Here is an 18,461-nt window from a genome sequence, read left to right as displayed (position 1 = left end):
CGCGCCTGGGGGGAGCCGGGATAGCGGTCGGGGTCTGAGGGGAGAGGAGATGGAAGAGGGGATGGGATAGGGGGTGGAAGAGGGGGTGGGGGGTGGAAGAGGGGGGATAGGGGAGGTGGGATAGGGGTAGGGGATGGAATATGAGAGATGGAATATGGGATATGGAACATGGGATATGGAACATGAGAGGTGGGAGATGGGATACGGAACATGAGAGGTGGAATAGGGGAGGTGGGAGATGGGAGATAGGGGATGGAATATGGGTGGTGGGAGATGGGATATGGAACATGAGAGATGGAACAGGGGGGTGGGAGATGGGGGATGGAACATGAGAGATGGAACATGGGAGGTGGGAGATGGGATATGGAACATGAGAGATGGAACAGGGAGATGGGAGATGGGATATGGAACATGAGAGATGGAACAGGGAGGTGGGAGATGGGATATGGAACATGAGAGATGGAACAGGGAGGTGGGAGATGGGATATGGAACATGGGAGGTGGGAGATGGGATACGGAACATGAGAGATGGGATATGGGAGGTGGGATACGGAACATGGGAGATGGGATACGGAACACGAGAGGTGGAATATGGGATACAGGATATGGGAGGTGGGAGATGGGATACGGAACACGAGAGGTGGAACATGAGAGATGGAATATGGGAGGTGGGAGATGGGATACTGAACATGGGAGGTGGGAGATGGGATATGGAACATGAGAGATGGAATAGGGGAGGTGGGAGATGGGATACGGAACATGAGAGGTGGAATGGGGGGGTGGGAGATGGGATATGGAACATGAGATGTGGAATATGGGATACAGAATATGGGAGGTGGGAGATGGGATACGTAACATGGGAAGTGGAATATGGGAGGTGGGAGATGGGATACGGAACGTGCACTATGCGACGGGCGGTGGGCTGGGGCTGCCGGTCTCCGTCCCCGACGCCGCATGCCCGGAGCCGCCGCCCCCATTGGCCGCCGCGGTGACGTGTGTGCGGGGGCCGCTCCCCGCGCCTCCCTCCGCCTCGCCGAGCGCAGGGAGCGGCCGCCAGCGCAGCATGAGCACCCTCAAGGTCTACAGCACCTCGGTGACCGGCTCCCGGGAGGTGAGCGGCTCCGCCCGGGGTGCTGCCGAGCCCCCAGCCCCGGCCTGGGTGTCCCCTCCCTGCTGCACCATCCCCTTCTTCCCCGGGTGTCCCCTCCCTGCTGCTCCATCCCCTTCTTCCCCGGGTGTCCCCTCCCTGCTGCTCCATCCCCTTCTTCCCCGGGTGTCCCCTCCCTGCTGCTCCATCCCCTTCTTCCCCAGGGGTCCCCTCCCTGCTGCTCCATCCCCTTCTTCCCCGGGTGTCCCCTCCCTGCTGCTCCATCCCCTTCTTCCCCAGGTGTCCCCTCCCTGCTGCACCATCCCCTTTTCCCTCCTCCCCCCCAAGTCCCTTCCACTCTTCCATGCCCCATTCCCCGTGCCTGGGTGGGATCTGTCCTGCAGCCCCCTCAGGAGCGGTTTTGGGGGCAGCTGGGGTGCGTGCCCACCCTCCAGGCTCCTCTCCAGCTCCCTGTAACCTGCTTTATCCGCCCGGATTCCAGATCAAATCCCAACAGAGCGAAGTGACCAGAATCCTCGATGGGAAAAACATCAAGTACGAGCTGGTGGACATCTCCCAGGACAACGCTCTCCGGGAGGAGATGAGGGCCAAGGCAGGCAACCCCAAAGCCATCCCACCCCAGATCGTCAACGGAGACCACTACTGCGGGGTAAGGCTCGTGTTCTCACCGTGGATGGTGGGATAATCCTGTCCCTTCGCTTCGCTACAAACAGCGTTGAGGCACCTTTCAAAAGGGGTTTCTCCTGAGGGACACGGTTAGCGGGCATTTGGAGCAGGGTGGCTTGTGAAAAGTGGGGCTGCGGGTGGCTGTGGGCAGCGGGGCTGTCACCTTCCCTGTGACTGTCACCTTCCCTGTGACTGTCACTTTCCATGTGACTGTCACTTTCCATGTGACTGTCACTTTCCATGTGACTGTCACCTTCCCTGTGACTGTCACCCGCGCTGCGAACCGGTTTTGCTGCGTGCTCAGGGGACCCTGCGCCTCCTGAGCCGCGGGAGCGTACAGCTCACTTTTGCCTTGTGAGCGACCGTGTGGCTTTTCCCCCCAGGATTACGAGCTCTTTGTGGAAGCGGTGGAGCAAAACACCCTGCAGGAGTTCCTGAAGCTGGCCTGAGCCCCAGGCTCCCCTCCCGTCCTGGACTCTACTTGCATTTCCGAGCACCCTCATCTCCCACCACCTTCACTTCCAGGTTCTCAGCGCTGTCCTGGCACCATCACCTCTATCCCAGCACCGGGAAACCCGTGACCAAAACTCCTCATTGCAGCTGCCTACGATTCCCTCCTGCCTAACCCCACTCATCATCTCAGAGGGATCCAAAGAAAGTCTAACGCTCGCTGCGCATGGCCTGTCAACAAAGCTGGGCCTGGCTCACCCCGCAGCTTCCAGTGCCTCTGTAAACAGCAAAGCCTCTGGGGCTGCGCGAAGTGCAGCTGCTCGCCAGCCCTCTCCTCCGCGGGGAGAGCGTCTGCCTCGGGAGGGAAGGGCTTGGGCTTGCGCTTTACTTCCCACTTCTCCCAGTTGCTGTTAAAATTGTAAATCCTGCTGCCTCATTTCCTTTTTCTGTTATTTTCTTTTTTTTTTTTTTTGTCATCTCAGCCACAGAGATTATGGCAACTAAGTTGATTTTTGTTTGTTTTAATTTAACGCAAAGATACTGCACAAAGCTGGGGGCTGAGTTCCCACCGCGGAGGAGGCCGGGGCTGGAGGCAAAGGCTGGAAAGCGGGACCCGCGCCGCTCTGGTTGCCCCCAGCCGTGATGCGGTGCCAGGGCCCCCTTGCGAGTGGCAGTGGCTCAGGGCCGCTCCGGCACAGCCGCTGCTCCAGCTGTTTTTTCATTCCTCTTTGAGTTGGCTTTTTATGCGTCCTGGACCAAGTGCATTTTGTTTTCCTGCCAAAAAGCAAGTTTTATAACCAGTGTTGTCTTCCGAGATGCTATTAAATGTTACTGTACCTTTTGCCTTGGTACCCGTGGGTTTCTTTGAAATCTGGTTTTATTTTGGCTCCAGGTTAACCATCTCTTTGTAACGATTCTGAGTCATTTCCAGCTTAGAGAACCTGAGTCGGTTGCGTTTGCTGCTGCAGCCTGACACAGAGACCTTAACACCTTGGATTTTTGTCACTAATCCTTGATAGGAAGGGTTGGACGTGATAGGAATGGTTGGATGCGATAGGAATGGTTGGAGTTCATGATCCCGTGGGTCTTTTCCAATCTAGTGATTCTATGATTCTAATCCTCACAGGACTTGTCTGAATATCCTGCAGCGCGGTAGAAGCAGGTACCTCGCTCGAGCGTTGCTCTCTTCCTCATGGTAAGAATGACACCTGGAGGAGGGAAAACCAAATCCCTGGCTCCAAGATAGCCTGGCTAGTTACAGACTGGGACAGGGAGGAGCAGTGGGAAAGGCTGCCCTGCAGGAGAGTCACCTGTACGCTCCTCCATCCGTGGAAACGAACTTAGAGCTGTGGGGATCAAGTTGCTGCCCGTGAGCAACGTGTGGAAGCGGGTGGTTTTCAGGAATGGTGCTTCCTGAATGAGGATTGTGGGGGGCTCGGGAAGAGCTGTGGGTGCCCCGTGCCTTTCCACAGCAACTGGGCCTTTGAAATCTACTGGAAGGGGAAAGTGTGACTTAAATAAATGGCTTTACTGGGCGCCTTGGCTGCCGGCTGGGTGGGCAGTGTGTGCAGGGCCTCTGCTAAAAGGGAACCTGCCAGAAGGAGCTGCCTCGCGCAAGTGGGAGTGTCGGCAGCTGGAAGTCAAGCAGGACCTTGTCACAGCTCAAACAGGAAAAATGTGCTGGGAAAAGGGGCCTGCGAGGTGCAGCCCCAGCCCGTGGGACAGAGAGGAAGATGCTTTACTCAGGGTTCGGTGGAGAAGCAGGGAAGGGATTACACTCTTCTCCAATGACACGGTGTCCTGTTGCAGCATCCAGCTCCAGGCTGCAGCAGGGAGGGAGGGGAGGCCTGGGCCCTGCTGGAGCTGGGGGCTGTCCAAGGGAAGGAGTTGTTCACGCACAGGAAACCCAGGAGCAGGATCTCCTGGCTGAGATGAGTCTGGCTCAGTCCCAGTGTTGCAGTGGCTCAAGGCCCTTTGGTTTAGCTTCACCAGGGGCCATGTAAGTGTGCCTGCTTTTCTTGTGGTGTAACTGCAGTTGGACTCTCTGGAGGAGCTGTGTGGGAAAAGCAAATTCATAGAATAACCAGGTTGGAAGAGACCCACTGCATCATCGAGTCCAACCATTCCTATCAAACACTAACCCATGTCCCTCAGTGCCTCGTCCACCCGTCCCTTAAACCCCTCCAGGGAAGGGGACTCAACCCCCTCCCTGGGCAGCCTCTGACAGTGCCCAGTGACCCTTTCTGTGAAAAATTTTTTCCTAATGTCCAGCCTAAATCTCCCTGGCGGAGCTTGAGGCCATTCCCTCTCGTCCTGTCCCCTGTCACTTAGGAGAAGAGCCCAGCTCCCTCCTCTCCACAACCTCCTCTCAGGGAGTTGGAGAGAGCAATGAGGTCTCCCCTCAGCCTCCTCTTCTCCAGGCTAAACAACCCCTGTCTGTTTGTCTCTTCTGTTATGGAAAATCCCTGAGCCCAGCTGAGCAACTGCCCGGCACCAGCGTAAAGGTGGAGGCTTCCCTGGGCAGGAACCAGCCTGTGCCACCTTCAGCAGAGCTGAGGATCCAGCCTCGGGTTTGAGCTGACAGGGATGCCCCCTGCACTTTTGCTTGGGGAAAAGCATCTGCCTGGAGGCAACAGGACAGGGTTTGGCACCCTTTGCAGAAGGGAGAGGCCAAACTGCTGCCTCCCAGTTCTTCTTTCCATCCCTAATAACGGCGCAGTGACACTAAATCTGGAAAAACAACCCTCTCCTTTCTTCCCAGGAACACAGCTCGTGGTGTGAGGCAGCTCCTTCCTCTTGCTGGGAGCTGCTATGCTGTTTGCAGCCCCGTCCTCTCTTGTTGGGAGGGGTCTCTTCTCCGCAGCAGCAGGGAAGCATTGGGGCTCAGACCACATTCGTGCAGGCTCCTCGAGTTCTCTGCGTGCACCCTCAGGGGAAAGGTACTGATGATCTCATACGAGTCGGAATCTCCAGCCCTAGGAAAGAACAGCACAATCTTTCCAATGCACGGGCTCCCCCAAGGTTTTGCTGGGATGCTGTGGCTGATCCAGCTGTGGTTATGTGAGAGCAGAGGGAAGAGACCGTTTCACAAGCACAAGCTGAGGAGAAATTTGCAGTTTGGGCTTCCCATTCCAGGCCCTACAGCTGCGGTGGGGAAGGAGGCTTCTGCGTCCCACCAGCAGTGAGCTCCTCCTGGGCTCAGACCGAGGGCCGAGCCCCAGCCCGTAACGGGAGCAGGAAGAGAGGTGAGTCAAGGGATCCCCTCAACCACCTGGAACTGTCCTCAAAGGAGTGTGTGAGCCCTTGGAAAGCATTAAATGGGTTGGGATAGAAAACTAGCTGAGTAAAAGGGGGTGTTTGTCCACCTTGGGAGTGGTGGCAACGAGCAAGCGCTGCTGGCAGCAACAGACCTGGGTCAGACAGCGGCTTTGAGAGGACAAGAGAGACTTCGCTGCTCTCTCAGCTTTTTAGCAACGACGGGTATGAAACGCTCCGAGCTAAGTGTGACCCTGGCAGTGTCTCTGGTGGGGGAACCAAAGCAGTGGAGGGTGCCCGGCAGGTGCTGTAACACCCAGCCCGGCTCAGCTCTGGCTGATCCATCCAACACGCGGCACCAGGGCCTTGAACAGCAGCCAAGAAACCTTCCGTGGGGCAGGATGGAGCTGGAGGGGAGGAAGGCCTTGGCCTACCTGCTGTGGGCGAGGTGTTGGCGCAGGTCCCCTATGGTCTCTGTGACCAACATCTTCACAACGTACGTCTGCTCCCCGCTCTCAGATTTGATGCGGAGAGTGCAGACATCAGGGGCAGAAGCTTCAGCTGTCTTCACTCTGGAGGTTGGAAAACCTTGTCAGCTGAGGAGCGAGGGCTCTACTCAACAGGCAGAGCCGCCGGGCCACCAGCGTGATCCAAACAGGGGAGAGGCATTTCATGTTTGGGAATGTTCTTGAGATGAATGAGGCCCCGTCTGACCCACAGACCAAACTCCTGCTTAAAGCTGTCTTGAAAAGAGGGTTGCTGACCTTTTTTAGCTTCTTCATTTCAGATAAGGGCTGTCTGGTAAGTACTTTGTCCTACTTTTTGATTAAAAATAATCCGCTTGAGGGTTTTTTTTCATTAGCTATTTGGGTCTCGTCTTGCTGGAAGACTGTGAGTAGAAAAGTAGAGTTCGTGTGACCTCCCGCTCAGGCATCCTGGAGGGATTCTCCCATTTAACGTGACTGCAAAGAGCTTCTTAGATGGTTTCAAACTCTCAGGCCTTGCCTTGCTGTTGGGAAAAGCATTTCAGTGCACTAAGTAATGTTTTGAACAACAGAAGGGTTGTTAAGAGCTGTAAAAGATGGTAGGTGCACTGTGAACAATTCAGTGGGCTTCCCAGAAGACCAAACTTGGCTTTTTTTCTCACTATTTCTAAGTTACAAGGGGAAAATCTATTTACTTCCTCAACTGAAACCTCCAAAATAAACTCCTGGTGATGGAATAGGAGGAAGATGAGAGCGTGACGGGAGAGATGGAGGGGCTGTGCCTGTACCTCTCTGGGGCAGACAGCCTGGGTGACTCCAGCAGGATCTCTTCGCTGCTCCACACCCCATCACAGCCCTGAAACCAAACCAGGTGAGCGTCACCACTGCCAGCTCAGCACAGAGAGCAACCAGTGCCAGGAGAGGCCTGGAGCAGGTGCCACAGTGCCACGTGTGCCTCGCTGGAGCCTCCCTGGGAGCAGCAGGAGGAGGTTATGCAGAGCTGAGAGAGGCCTGAGGAGGGGGGTGCTGGTGCTACACGGGGCGCTGAGCCCAGGGGAACGCTGCTGCTCTCACCCTGTGGGTGTTTGGGGGTTCAGTGCCTACCTGCTGCGTTGCTCTGGCTGAGCACCGGGCACCAATCACTTCTCCATGTTTTGAGGGCTTGGAAAGCTTGTGGATACTCTGATCCAGGGTGACTTTGGGACCTGATAGAGCAGAGGGGAGGTGTGTCCATGTGCAACTTTTTCAAAACACAATTTTCCCCCAGAACGGGCCGATTTGGTGAAATGAGGGTGCACAGCAGCCGACAGGGAGAGCTCTAAACTCCCCTAGCGGGGCTGAGACAGCACTCAGTCTGCCCCGTTGAAGCTTGTCCCACTTTCTGGCCCACTAAATATTTGATTCTCAACATCAAGAGTGAGCAACCGTGCCGCCTGTTGTGCACACAGCTGGCACGTACAACAAGCAGAGGCCTCCTTAGCCCTGCTGCAAACAGGAAAGACTGAAACCAGGATGATTTTTACAGGCTGGGAAATCCATTTTTCATCTTGTGAGGGTGTATTTATAGGTGTTTGGTCCCTCTTCTCTGGTGGCACTGGGCAATCATTTTTTTTCACTACTTGGATAAAGTACTACTCCTCCTCTGCTCTGGTGAGACCCCACTTGAAGCCCCGTGTCCAGCTCTGGAGCACAGGAAGGACATGGATCTGTTGGAGCAAATCTGGAAGAGGCCACAAAAATGACCAAAGGCCTGGAACACCTTCCCTGTGAAGCCAAGCTGAGAGAGTTGGGGTTGTTCATGCTGGAGAAGAGAAGGCTCTGGGGAGACCTTATTGCAGCTTTTCAATACTTAAAGGGGGCTGATAAGATGGGGAAAAACTTCTTTAGCAGGGCCTGTAGTGATAGGTCAAGGGCTCATGGTTTTAAAGTATAAAAGGAGAAGTTTAGATATTGGGTAGAATTTTTTCATGCTGAGGGTGGTAAGGCAGTGGCCCAGGTTGCCCAGAGCAGTGGTGGCTTCCCCAGCCCTGGAGGGGTTCAAGGCCAGGTTGGATGGGGCTTGGAGCCCCTGATCCAGTGGGAGGTGTCCCTGCCTGTGGCTAGAGGGGTGGAATGGGATGCGCTTTGAGGTTTCTTCCAACCCAAACCATTCTATGATTCTATAAACATTTCACACAGCATCTGTTTGTGAACGGCCTTGAGGTGATGAAGCAAGCAGTACAGTTTTGTATAAACAGGAAAATGGTGCTGATGGGCGATGCACGTGTTGGGGTTATTTAGTTATGCGTGCACAAACCCACCACTTTCTGTCTGTACCACTGCTTGCTTTTGGTTTTTCAGCTAGTGATGTTATCCAACACATACTGTCTACGCAGCCTGCTAGAATCTAGAGGCAAAACAAGGAATCTGTGGCCTGACCTTACTTTCCATATTCTATTCTGAGAGTCAGATGAGGAGTTGTGCCATATTCAGTACAGTTAAGATTGGTCTGGCTTTAATATATCTGCCTCTCTGCAATGGGCTTGCAGGAGAACCAAAAGTTGTTGGCAATCCATTCCCCATAGATCCACGTGGTTCCATCAGTATCCTCTGGTGCTGATAAAGGGTGAAGCCAAAAGGATCTTGGCCTTTCAGAAAGGCAGGGGCAGATATGGTTTTGGAATCCTTCTGGTCTTCTATGACTTGTAATTTCTTTGGGAGGATTTAATGATGAGAGGACACCACGTGTGCTGCCTGGCTCCCAGCTCCTGAAGCAACACTGGAGTTACAAGCTCAGGGCTTCAGTGCAGCAGTGTTGTCTGCCTCTCTGAGACACATTCCCCTTCTACCAGCTGAACTGCCCCAGTAAGGTCTGGATTCTCCTCTTGGGGAGTTAGCTGCGTTTTTGAGGCAGGTTTAAGAATTTACCTGGGATCTTGGTGATTTCCTGCACCTCACTTGATTTTGAACGGCCAACCGCTTGGCCACGGCCAGGAAAAATCCCAGGAAGGTCTCTCTCTGGAAATACCACGTTCCTCCTGTCAGTAACCTGTTGAATTAAAGCCAGCTGCCATAAGCAAATCTGACTGTTGCATAAGATTATTCTCACTGCATCAGAGCACAATAATGACAGCCAGCAGTGGTAAACCCCAAATGAAACCAAGACAGCTGCTTCCTTGGAAGCAGCTCCAGCTGTCCAAACTCAATGAAATGCATTTTTCAGCTCCTCTAGGCTCTCTAACAAAGTGAATCCCAGCAGATTCCTCAAGCCACTGGGATGGCCCACCCAGACCATTCATCCATCTCAGCAGGCACTGGACAGATGCACTCGAAGACCTAAATTGGAGTTTTCTGAGGCTCTCTGCCTGAAAACGTGTCCTTGGTTTCTTGCCATTTCCTAGAAACCAGAAAATGGGGCCAAAAAGAACCTCAGGTGGCCAAATCCATTTAAATTGTGGCAAAATGAACTCTCCCAATACCCTCCTCAAAATGTACTTGTTCAATCTGGTTTTAAAAGCTTTTCCAGGGGAACTATTTGAGAATGTTTTCTTCTCCTTTTTGTCACGCAGCTCCTCAGACGCTGCATGTGCTACTTCTCTTCTACTAAGCCTGCTGTGCTCTTAGAAGTGTTGTTCCAAGCTCACCGAGGCAGAGAAACCCTTCGGTCCCAACGCTGAAGCGCTCGATTACTTCCTGTAACGGTTTGAGCAGGTGCGTTCCCAGCCACCCTTTCCCCAAGACATACACGCACAGAATTAAGCTGCACATACGCTGTGTCCAGAAACCTCAAACTTAATTTGCTGTGGGGAGCAATCAGCAGATTGGTGAAAGGAATGGGAACAGTTTTATTGGGAAACAAGAGGGTAATTGCTTTCACAAGGGTGAAAAATAGGGTTTTGCACTGTTTACCTGCAAAGGGATGCCGTCTGGGTAGTGCATCTGCAGCTCTGAAGGGAAATAGCCATCCAGGATGTCCTGCAGGCATTGCTGGAACAAGATTCATGGTCATATCTTAGACTTCCTCTTTGTTTTATGACTGATATATTAGTTCTGGGCTGGTCCTCTTTGTGGTGTTATTGCTGTGCAGAAAAGTCTGCATCAAAGACTCACTATCTCCATCTCTAAAAACGACTAAGCAAAGACTTACTGGGCTTTAAAGGCACTATGGGAATGCAGGTGGGAAGCTGGAGGTCCAAGCTGCTTCTTTTTAGGACTGGGATGAGCTCACAAGCCTTATTTCTATATGTTGCCCTTTCCAGAGGCTTAGTGACTGACAGCAGGGTGGCTCCTCTAAGTCTAATTCCTCTCCAGACCTTTCTGTACCTGCGTGGATGGGTGCTCGTAAGGCCGAAAGGGTCCGTTGAACATGACGATCCCATTTTGGTACAGAGTAAGAGGGACGGGCTCTGGCTGCCTCAGCCGAGCACCCTGAGGCGTGTGCTCGATTTGAGAAACACCTTCTTCAGCCAGCACATTCAAATCCTTCACTTTTTCCAAGATTAAATCAAAATCAATCGGGTGCTTGGAAACAACTGCTTTACCTGTGGCAGAGAGATCAGAGTTACAGGGGTAAGGGATGCCAGGTAAGTAGCTTTCACCTCTGTGTGAATTTAACATTTTGGAGCTGTCTCTGCTGCGTCTCCACGCTCGGCCTTTTGCACTTCTGCAAAGCGTGGTGCAACGTTGCCGCTGCGGCGGCACTGCCAGGTTTACATGGGTGTGTGCAAAACCACAAGGGCAGGGCAGCAGGGAAAGCGCGCTCTTGCTCTGAGCTGATAACAGAGATGCAGCCAGCTCTTTGGAGTCCACGCTCGGCTCCTTGTCTTTGGTTGTGATTTCAGGAGCGCTGTGTTGTCCCCTAATGAGGAGACCAAGTGAGGAATTTAACTAGTTGGATGAACTAGATTGGATAAATGGATCAGGGCAGACTAGCTAAAGAAATGCCAGTGTAAACAGTGCTGGCTGCCTGCTTCTCGCCACCAGCAGACTGCGCTCTCCTGCTGAGCCACTGCTGAGGGTGTTTATCTGGGTGCTCAAGCAGTAAAAAAGTTGTGATGGGACAGGAGAACCAAAGCAGAAGAGGAAACGAAAGAGGCGTGGACAGAGGTAAAGCTTTGGTATTTTCTGGTTTGCTTTTTTATGGTTTGATAAAGAAGAGCAGGGGACAGGTCCTTAAAAAGGGTGAGCGAGCTGAGAAAAATGAAAATTCTCTCTACCGCTTCCCTCGTATTCTCCCCTCCTGCATCCAGGGGAGGGAAGGATTAGCTAGCTAACACTTGCATGGTTGTTAGGAAGCAGCATTGTCTGTACAGGCCAAATGTTATTCTTTTTTCCTCCGTCACCACTTCCTAAGAAGCTGTTGCCAAATACACTTGGACCCCACACAGCACAATCAGGTCTCAATTAAAACATTCACGTGGTGGTTTGGGAGGAAGAGCAAACAATACTCTGATGGAGCCAGACAGTGTGGGTAAGTTACCACAGCTCCTGTGTACACAAAGCACCTGATTCTGTTTTCCACACATCAGTGTATTAGAGCAACCAAGTTTCAGATGTTTAGGATACATGAACTCTTCAGGAAGCAGCTGCTGCAGAAGACCTTAGGGCATGATCATAAAATCTGAAGACCCAGATTCTGGTTCTTTGATGCTTATCTACTCACACCTTCTCTAAGCACGCGGTGGGAGCTAGGACAGCTGCTTCAGGTGCATAGTGTGCTGGTGCTTTACCTGGCTTCCAGAGGCCCCTTGCTGGCAGCTCTTCTTCATCCTGGAGTGATTCTAAACCTTCCAGCTGTTCATGTCTCCTTCCAACCCAAATCAGACCATAGTCATATAGAGACTGCTGCAAGAGGAAAGTACAAGTCAGTGTTGTAGAGCGGAGCTTCAGAAAACTAGAAATGGAGGCCTGATAGTGATCAACTGCAACCGTGAGCAGCAGAAGGGGAGGTGAAAGAAAGTTTCTCTAAGGGATCTTTGGCCCTGGCAGACAAACTGACTGACAGAGTAGAAGTAGTAGTTCTGCTAGTAGCAGGCGAAATGGAGAACAAAGTGTCTGTAGTGACACAGTAATCTTCCAAGACTGCAGTAGCTGCAAAGAATATTTCTATGCTCCTAGAAATCAAAATGAAGAGGCCTGCAGGAAGCACAAATGTTTGTGTATTAAAACAACTCTTACTACCCTGTAGCTCACATCCAACCTGTTCTTTCTTTTCACAGGGGTGAGGTGAAGAATTGTGATGATCAAAGAGGCAGCTTGAAAAACATCAGACGGCCTGGGACTGCAATGATCTCAAATTAATGGTGCAGATGGCTTAGGGGAAGTGAAGCACGTATCTCACCTCCATCTCCCAGATTTGGGTCTGCAGCTGATAGCACCTAAATTCCAGTTCCTCTAGCGTGGACGAATTGGGAGCATCTGAAAGGGAAGGTTTGTTTTTAATCTGTACAGCCTTAAAGAAAAGCTACAGATAACCTGTGTCACAGAGCGCAGGTGCCCCAGTAGTACCTGCGTAAGCAAACTCAAGCCCTTAAGACACAGGAGCCAGACATGAGCTCTGCATGCTGGTCCCTTACAATTCAACCTGCAGCACTTTGAGAAAGATGCTGACAGACTAAAAGGTAGTTGTGAATGACACTGGTGACGTTCTGTGCTGCAGGAAGCTGATGTGAGCAGTGCCGTTTGTAATTATGCAAAGAGAATTGCTTGGCTTACTCAGTCTTAAGGGACTAATTTGAAAAATGAGCAGGTACTCACTAAAGCTGGATCCAGAAACCTAGGCTGAACGGCTACGACAATGCATGATGAGGCACAATACACTGTTGTGGTTTGACAGTCATGTTCTTATTCTCTCTTCAGGAAATGGAGAACTTACCACAGCTTTGTGCTAACAGGGTAGTTTGGCTGTTGTAAGAAATGTATCTGGGCTCAGCTGGAGAGCTGCTGGATTCCAAGGAACTGAACGCAGGGGAAGACCTTCAGTGACTCACTGAAAGCTGGCTTCAATTTGGAGCTGGGCTGCCTTGTGGGATGAGTGAGACTCCAAGCTGATTTTTGGTTTCATTTAGCTGTGAGCAGCCCTGTTTTTCCAGCCTGTTTGAACTTGGCAGTATTTACCATTCTTTTTTTTTCTAACTGTCCTTAGGTATCTGTGTGGTTTGTGTGTGCTCATGGAAGCTTAGTAACCCACAGAAAATAGGTCAGGAAATAATGTTTTGCACTGCACCAGCAAAGCCGCAGATGTAACAGATGCAAGTATTAAGTGCAGATCTGCTTTGGCAAACAGTACCACGTGCGTGTAACTGATACCACTCAAGGTTGGCTCGGAGAGGGCTCTGTGGCTCTCCCACGGGTAGAAGTAAGGCGCCAAGGGTAGAATCATTTTTACCTTCTCCTTCCTGAAGATTCTTCATCTTCTCTTCAAGTTCAGCAATCCTCCTGTCCTTCAGAATCGGAATAAAGAACGAACTTGTTTAGTTCCTCCTTGGCCTTCAGGACCTTAAGGCAGCGTTTGCATCATTAGTCCTGACTGGGTGAGTCAGTGGTACTCTCATCCCACTCAGAGAGGCAAAATAAGGGGCAGAAAGGCAGTATCACTTCACAACTATCTTAATTAGACTAAAATGAGGGGTAGGATATAAATACACTGCTCCAAGAATAGGTGGCAGACATGCTGACCTATCTCTTCCTCCTCCTCCATCTGCACAAGAGCTGCAAACGCACGCTCCTGCCCCTGTGCTTCCTGTGCTTCGTGCCCTGACCCGCAGTAAGTGGCTGATGTAGAAACGAAACCAGCATCTCTGCAACTGCCTCTTTGTGGGGAGAAAAAGGGGTTTTATTCTAAGCTGCAGTAATGCAAAGAGGTCTGCTCCGGGATGACTCTGCTGTTGCTTCAGAAAGCAAAAGGAAGAAAAGAAAGGTCTGAAGCCAAACAAGTAATGATAGCAGTGAAAGGGGGCTGACAGTCTTTAAGAAGCCACAGCAGGGACTGTCCTTCTCCCACCTCAAAGACTGATATGATTGTTCTGTTACTTTGCAAAGGATCGTTTGTGTAATTAACAGAGCGGGCTACAGTTTGAATTGTTTTAGCCCAGACTAGGTCTGAGCAGGTGTAGTGCTACTGTTGCTTCAACCCTCAAAGCAGAGCACAGAATGGATTCAGACAGGGGCAGGATTTTTACCTTCAGTTGGATTTCTTGGGCTTGTTTCTCTATTTTTTCTTCTAACAGAGTGATTTTTTGCATGAGCTCCTCGACAGTGCGAGCTGCACCTGAAAGAACAAATACAATGTGTTACCTCTCTAGAATAGTGATCAGTATCAGAAGCTGATCTGCACCACAGGGGACTCCACGCCAAAATTCCTGTTCTGCCACGGCAGGGAGAACAAGGGCACCCTTTGCGGGGCATGGGGTGGAAATCCCTTGGCTCTTCACGGGTAGGGAGATGGCTGCGTCACTGAGAGCACGCTGTGTACGTGACAAGGGACCACAGGAACCAGCCCTGACCTGGGATATTGACTCCACCAGAACTGTCACAGAGAAACTGTGATGGCCCAGAACCCCCTAATCATTGAAGGACTTTACCCTGCATAATCTTTTCAGTGTTGTCCCCCATGAGCAGGAGAGGAGACTGCCTTGCACTGGATTCTTTGTCCTAGGAGACAGTCTGTCATCTGCGAAGAGGCACAAAGAGCATGAAAGAAAGGAAACAGGTCAGTGTTTCGCATACGACTTCTCCAAAAGCCAGTAAAGAAATATGCTGAGGGAAAGAGAGGAAAAAGCAGGGTGGCCCAGGCCATTCGCTCCCTCAAGCACCCTCAGACTAATGAGTGTCTGTGGGTGCTCATTATAAGCCAGGACCCAAGGGAAGGTGCAATCTCAGCAGCAGGGAGGAGCGAACACAAAACGGGGCAGAAAAAGACCCTGCTACCCCAACAGAGCATCTTGTGCTGCACAGTGTGGCAAAAAGTGATGATATTGAGCTATTTTAACAAAAAGCACAATACTCTGGCATTAACAGAAGCAGCAAATTTCATTGGGAGTGGAAAGGGAGGCTTTACTGTAAGATCTAGGAGGAAGGATGTGACCTAAAATGGAACTGTAAAAATAGATGAGGCTCTAATGTGCTCTAGGGCTTGCTGAGGATGTGGAAACCTTTTGTTACTTATCTGATCTTGGACACACACAGGAGAAAGAGAGCTACAATCATTGTGAAACATTTCAGATGGTAAGAAAAGCTAATGAACTTGGACAGCTCTGCCCTTTTAGTAAAAATAAGAGGGGATAATATGTAAAAATAAAGCATAACTTCATTAACTTCAGGAGGATTTGCTTGGTGGGCATATTTTTTATAATGTAATTGAGAAGGCTGCCTAAAAAAGTCCGAAATGCACATTTTTCTCCTCAGCCCATCCTCCCAGTCCACACGTCCTGGCTGTGTGGACAGAGTGAGTGTTCATGCAGCCACTTGTAGTAACTTGAGCCGCAATCCATGGGAGCTGCCGGAGAGAAATCTGGGTGAGCGAGTTGCAGTGGTGCCTGCAGGTGAAAGAGCCGACGCTTGCCATGCTGTTGCAGCTGCAGAAAGCGAGTCTTCTCCGCTCAAGACTGTGGAAACACAAACACGGACCAGTGCAAGACCTGACTGACCAGCTTCCCTGGTACCTGCTGGGGAGCGATGCCGGCCACGAGGCAGCAGGTGAGGAATTGATACCGAAAATGTCAGTAAATAAACTCTCTTAAGACTCGTTTTGGAGTTTCAGAAAGGAAGCGCCCTTTAATCAGGCCTGGGCAACGTGAGGGAGCGATCACCAACAACCATGTGCAGCAAGACGAGCTGGGACAGAAGAGGTTCCCCACTTAGACGTGAGTTTTCTCAGAAGTCTTATGCACATTCTATTATTTTCCAAGGACTAATTTGAAAGTTATTATGAACTTCACAATAGTCCAATGTCTTGCTAATTTGGAGCTTTGGAGCCAGCTCTGTCTAACCTTGGGAATGGTTGGACTCGATGATCCAGTGGGTCTTTTCCAACCTGGGGATTCTATGAGTCTATGAATATCATAGAATCATCAGGTTGGAAAAGACCTCTTGGATCATCGAGTCCAACCATTCTTATCTGCCCCCAAACCATGTCCCTTTGAGATGGGGAAAGACTGCAGAGGGGATTACAGAAGACACCTCTGTTCTGCACAGATTGTGCTGAACACAAGACATAACAGCGTCTGGAAAAACACTATTTTTTAAAAAAAACATGATACCAGAGGGACATTCTATCTAACTTTCAAAACAAAACAGTTAGATGAAGCTTTATTTTAGTTTAAATCAAAATATTCCACTTTTTGTAATAGGAACTACGTTTTAGATCAGAATGGGGAGGGGTTTGATCTATCTGGCGCTGTCCCTGAGCCTGTGCAGCCCTGTGTGTCCCCAGGAGGCCGGCGGCGATTAGAATTGTGAAGAATCTCTGTCACAAAGGGGCTCAGAGTGACCGGTAAAGCCCAGAGTGACCGGTACCACCGGCCTGGGCGGCAGCGCTGGGGACGCGGGGTCAGCGCTGGGGACACAGGGTCAGCGCTGGGGGGGAGCACAGCGTGTGTGTGGACCCTCACGGTGTGTGAGGGGCCTTCAGGGTGCGTGCGGGACTCTCAGGGTGCGTGCGGGGGTCCCGAACGGCGGGGCTCCCCCCCCCCCCCGCCGGCCTTGCCGCGGCTCCGCACTCACCGCCCCGCCGCCATCTTGTTTACCTCCCGTTGCCACGGCGACGCGGGGCCGCGGCGAATGGCTGAGCGCTGGTCACGTGGGAGCGAGGCAGCCCCGCGGGACTACAAGTCCCAGCATGCGCCGCAGAGGGACCCGCGGCGATTGGCCGAGCGCCGATCACGTGGTGTTCTCCTCCTCCAAGACTACAGATCCCAGCATGCACCGCGGCGGCGCCCCCGCGGGTCAGGTGGACGCGGCCATGGCGGGAGCCAGGAGGAGTCAGTCCCTGCCTCTTCCCCGCCCTGCACCGCCAAAACGAGGCTTTTCCTCCTCTGTTCACTCAGAATCATGGCATCATGAAGGTTGGAAAAGACCTCTAAGCTCATCCAGTCCAACCATCAGCCCAGCCCCACTGTGCCTGCTAAACCGTGTCCCCAAGTGCCACATCTACGTGTATTTTGAACCCCCCCAGGGATGGAGACTCCACCACTGCCCTTGGCAGCCTCCGCCAGGGCTTCAGCACTCTCTCCATAACGAAATTGTTCCAATATCCCTCACTACAAGAAGGATGTTGAGGCTTTGGGACGAGTCCAGAGAAGAGCAACAAAGCTGGTGAGGGGGCTGGAGAACAGGCCTTATGAGGAACGGCTGAGAGAGCTGGGGGTGTTTAGCCTGGAGAAGAGGAGGCTGAGGGGAGACCTCATTGCTCTCTCCAACTCCCTGAAAGGAGGTTGTGGAGAGGAGGGAGCTGGGCTCTTCTCCCCAGTGACAGGGGACAGGACAAGAGGGAATGGCCTCAAGCTCCACCAGGGGAGGGTCAGGCTGGACATTAGGAAAAAATATTTCACAGAAAGGGTCATTGGGCAGTGGCAGAGGCTGCCCAGGGAGGGGGTTGAGTCCCCTTCTCTGGAGGGGTTTAAGGGACGGGTGGACGAGGTGCTGAGGGACATGGTTCAGTGATTGATGGGAATGGTTGGACTCGATGATCCAGTGGGTCTTTTCCAACCTGGTGATTCTATGAGTCTATGAATATCATAGAATCATCAGGTTGGAAAAGACCTCTTGGATCATTGAGTCCAACCATTCTTATCTGCTCCCAAACCATGTCCCTGAGCACCTCGTTTACCTGACTTTCAAACCCCTCCAGAGAAGGTGACTCCACCACCTCCCTGGGCAGCCTGTGCCAGTGCCCAGTGACCCTTTATCTTTCCTCCATGCAGCCTGAGCTGCAGCTCAGACACGATCTTTAGCACAGCTTGACCCGTGGCATCCCACGCTCAGCTCCTCCTAATTCCCTCACCTGTGTCTTTTGTCTCTGCTTTATAGTGATGCTTTCCCTCACCTGGGAACTACAATAGAGTTGTTTTGCCTCGCTGATGCTCCAAACCCTACCCAATGCTTGCCACCACCCAGAGAGCCATTCTTGCATGTCCCCATCCTGCTGTGCTGCTCTCCTCTCCAGAGAGTTCAACCTCACCAGCTGGAGAGGAGCAAGACAGCCTGGTTTTTTGCCCCTTTTATAGGATGAGACTTTCATTTTGATGCTTCCACGCAGCACAAAAATTAACTATATTTGGTGAAGCTTTGCTGCAGAGGAGCCTTCAGCTCCAGGCAGAGGCTGGCAACGGGTTTGCTGAGCTGTGATGCACTTGACCGACATGAAACCAGACACCAGGTGAACGTGCTCGGCACATTTCAGCAGCTTTACTTCTTTCAAATACTCTCAAAATAACCAGATCCTTTTTGTTTCCGCCTGCTGCAGCTGCGTGGGTGAGGGTGCTCGGAGATCTGCTGTGAGGAGATGGATATTGAGGGGT

At 51.8% G+C, this 18,461-nt stretch overlaps 2 protein-coding genes across 2 annotated transcripts; one reads left to right on the top strand and one right to left on the bottom strand.

Annotated features, from left to right (window-relative positions):
• Positions 1-841: 841 nt before the first annotated feature.
• Positions 842-3,065, top strand: SH3BGRL3 (SH3 domain binding glutamate rich protein like 3). Its single transcript, XM_069875460.1, has 3 exons — positions 842-1,111; positions 1,590-1,757; positions 2,158-3,065. The coding sequence occupies exons 1-3, from the start codon at positions 857-859 to the stop codon at positions 2,221-2,223; spliced, it is 489 nt and encodes a 162-aa protein (XP_069731561.1). The 5' UTR covers positions 842-856; the 3' UTR covers positions 2,224-3,065.
• Positions 3,066-4,994: 1,929 nt separating this feature from the next.
• Positions 4,995-16,689, bottom strand: UBXN11 (UBX domain protein 11). The gene is made up of 13 exons (XM_069875459.1): positions 16,666-16,689; positions 14,526-14,614; positions 14,124-14,212; positions 13,331-13,385; positions 12,284-12,360; positions 11,673-11,787; positions 10,267-10,484; positions 9,853-9,930; positions 8,872-8,992; positions 7,069-7,169; positions 6,753-6,820; positions 5,914-6,051; positions 4,995-5,199 (listed from the first exon to the last, which is right to left on the bottom strand). The coding sequence occupies exons 2-13, from the start codon at positions 14,554-14,556 to the stop codon at positions 5,034-5,036; spliced, it is 1,257 nt and encodes a 418-aa protein (XP_069731560.1). The 5' UTR covers positions 14,557-14,614; positions 16,666-16,689; the 3' UTR covers positions 4,995-5,033.
• Positions 16,690-18,461: the final 1,772 nt, after the last annotated feature.

The sequence above is a fragment of the Phaenicophaeus curvirostris genome, chromosome 23 (genome assembly GCF_032191515.1).
Source record: "Phaenicophaeus curvirostris isolate KB17595 chromosome 23, BPBGC_Pcur_1.0, whole genome shotgun sequence".
Lineage (NCBI taxonomy): Eukaryota > Metazoa > Chordata > Aves > Cuculiformes > Cuculidae > Phaenicophaeus > Phaenicophaeus curvirostris.
This window is presented reverse-complemented; position numbering and strand designations above follow the sequence as displayed.